Genomic DNA, 3000 nt, shown 5'->3' with positions numbered 1-3000 from the left:
ATTTTACGATAACGGCCGCTCTTTTCCCGCTTCTACTTGTAATTTCATATTATCGGCATTATGTCCCTGTTCCTTCAAATTACCAGCATTGTGTCCCTGTTCCTTCATATTACCGGCCTTATTTCCCTGTTCCTTCATATTACCGGCATTATGTCCCTTCCCTGTTCCTTCATATTAACGGCATTATTTCCCTGTTCCTTCATATTACCGGTATTATGTCCCTGTTCCCTCATATTACAGACATTATGTCCCTGTTCCCTCATATTACAGGCATTATGCCCTATGTAGGAGGGAAAATGGACATAGTGCCGGTAATATGTCCCTGTTCCCTCATCTTACTGTTACCGCCATTATGTCCCTGTTCCGTCATCTTACAGGCATGATGTCCCTTTTCCCTCATATTACCGGCATTATGTCCCTGTTCCCTCATATTACTAGCATTGTCCCTTTTCTATTACAGGGTGTAGAAGAAACCAGAGTCTGCTCCACCTGTATAGAAAATAAGCCCTCACAGACAAGAAATCGTCTGTTTCTCCTGTATTACAATAACGACTCAACACACTAGAGTTTGCCGCTACAATAACCTTGCATCAAAAAAACAACAACAACGTTTGCTCCACCTGTATTACAATACATGGTACAGAGGAGACACCAGAGTATGCTCCACCTGTATTACAATAAGGAGTCAACACATTAGAGTTTGCTGCTACATTAACCTAGCACCGAAAAACACACCTTTGTGCAAGGTTATTGTAGCCTCAAACTCTGGTTGACTGGTTTTTGTAATGCAGGTGGAGCAGACTCTTGCGTCTCCTCTTTATCGGGTATTGTAATACCGGTGCAGCAAACTTTGGTGTTTTGTGCAAGATTATTGTAACAGCAAAGTCTGTATTACAATACCCGGCACAGAGGAGACACCAGAGTCTGCTCCGCCTGTATTATAATACCCGGCACAGAGGAGACACCAGAGTCTGCTCCGCCTGTATTACAATAACCACCCTTTATCCAGTCCTCGCCAGTGTGATTGCTTTCTCTCTATCGTCAAGCAGTTTCCCCGGCATCTATGTTATAAATCGGACTACTACCCTCATCATTGTTATTTACAGATGCCCCATGCTTCCTTCTGTCTCCTAATGTACAATGTTCCGTTTCTTCTGGACAGTGTGATATTATGACGGGTCATCTGCCCGCAGGATCCGTGTCCCGGCTTCCTCACACGCGGCATTGTCCCTCCCTGTCCGGCAGCCACATAATGTATGAAGCAGCATCTGCACCGACACGAGAGCGGCCACACATAGAACAGGGGGACTAGCGGGAGGCCAGACAATAGCAGGCACAGCTCTGTTGTAGACAAGGTGGGTGGCTCTTAGAAGAGCCTTTGTGTTCTTACTGCAGGGACGGGGCAGATTACTTGGCGCTGGTGTACTTGGTGACGGCCTTGGTGCCCTCGGACACGGCGTGCTTGGCCAGCTCTCCAGGCAGTAGCAGGCGCACGGCAGTTTGGATCTCCCGGGAGGTGATGGTGGAGCGCTTGTTGTAGTGAGCCAGGCGGGAGGCTTCCCCTGCGATGCGCTCGAAGATGTCATTGACGAAGGAGTTCATGATGCCCATGGCCTTGGACGAGATGCCGGTGTCAGGGTGGACCTGCTTGAGCACCTTGTACACGTAAATAGCGTAGCTCTCCTTCCTGCTCTTTCTCCGCTTCTTGCCGTCCTTCTTCTGTGTCTTGGTGACGGCTTTCTTGGAGCCCTTCTTGGGCGCCGGGGCAGACTTAGCGGGCTCAGGCATGATCACACAAGACGATCTTCTCACAACTGAGATAATGAAATGCTTTACCCTCCCACCGCTGCTGTATTTATACACGGGCTATGCAAATGAGCAACGCTGCCTGACCGCTGTTCTACTGGAAGAGCAAGTAATGTGACCTATGGAATCGTCATAAGCCACTCCCAGTGCAGCTAATTGGTGGTTCCCACAAGTCTGTTCTCTGTTGGTGGCTTTAAATCTATCCAATCACAGGTGCTGATGAGCGGTGCAGTAGCTTATAAAAGGCAGCAGAAAGGGTGTGATTGTTACGATACAGATAGAAGATTTCTCTGCTTTAGCGATGTCTGGACGTGGTAAACAGGGAGGCAAAGTGCGGGCTAAAGCCAAGACCCGCTCATCTCGGGCAGGACTTCAATTCCCTGTCGGTCGTGTGCACAGACTTCTCCGCAAGGGCAACTACGCTCAGAGGGTGGGCGCCGGCGCTCCGGTTTACATGGCCGCTGTGCTTGAATATCTGACCGCTGAGATCCTGGAACTGGCCGGAAATGCCGCCCGGGACAACAAGAAGACCCGAATCATCCCCCGTCACCTGCAGCTGGCCGTGCGCAATGACGAAGAACTCAACAAACTGCTGGGTGGTGTGACCATCGCTCAGGGAGGCGTCCTGCCCAACATCCAGGCCGTTCTGCTGCCCAAGAAGACCGAGAGCAGCAAAAGCGCCAAGAGCAAGTGAGCGCCGCTTATCCCACATTTAACCACAAAGGCTCTTTTAAGAGCCACCCACATGGTCCTTAGAACAGAGCTCTCACCGCTGATCTCCGATATGTAAACTTTCTGCGCCAGATAAGTGGCTCTGCTTGTACAGAGATCTACCCATATGAATTCATATACCGCGGGGTTTCACATTGAAAAAGAAGCCGTACGGTGGGTGGGTGGGTGTAGAACTGCTGCGTTACTCATGACCTTTACATTCACTACTGCCTCGTGCAGATGATGGCGCTGTCCTCATTGGTGCACTAACTATACTGTACAGGACACATTAATAGTACAACTACTCCAGTGATTCATGTTCATGATCTACAACCCGCCCCCGACTACATAGTGTCTTAAATTATATCTTCCAGTCTCAAGAGCGTTGTCACAATTCGGTCCTCCTGGAGTATAACCACCATCATCCCAGGTGTTTAGACGAAGATTCTATCCCCGCGTCATGTACCGATAAGAGCAGTTCCT

The 3000-nt window shown here is 49.4% G+C and overlaps 1 protein-coding gene across 1 annotated transcript; it reads left to right on the top strand.

Moving 5' to 3' along the window:
• Positions 1-2107: 2107 nt before the first annotated feature.
• On the top strand, positions 2108-2500 carry LOC142662992 (histone H2A type 1-like). The gene has a single exon (XM_075841285.1). The coding sequence runs from the start codon at positions 2108-2110 to the stop codon at positions 2498-2500; it is 393 nt and encodes a 130-aa protein (XP_075697400.1).
• The last annotated feature ends 500 nt before the right edge of the window (positions 2501-3000 follow it).

The sequence above is a fragment of the Rhinoderma darwinii genome, chromosome 11, assembly GCF_050947455.1.
Source record: "Rhinoderma darwinii isolate aRhiDar2 chromosome 11, aRhiDar2.hap1, whole genome shotgun sequence".
Lineage (NCBI taxonomy): Eukaryota > Metazoa > Chordata > Amphibia > Anura > Rhinodermatidae > Rhinoderma > Rhinoderma darwinii.
This window is presented reverse-complemented; position numbering and strand designations above follow the sequence as displayed.

Excerpts from the sequence above, each read along its gene's own strand:
- LOC142662992 (XM_075841285.1), top strand. The coding sequence starts at position 2,108 with ATGTCTGGACGTGGTAAACAGGGAGGCAAAGTGCGGGCTAAAGCCAAG.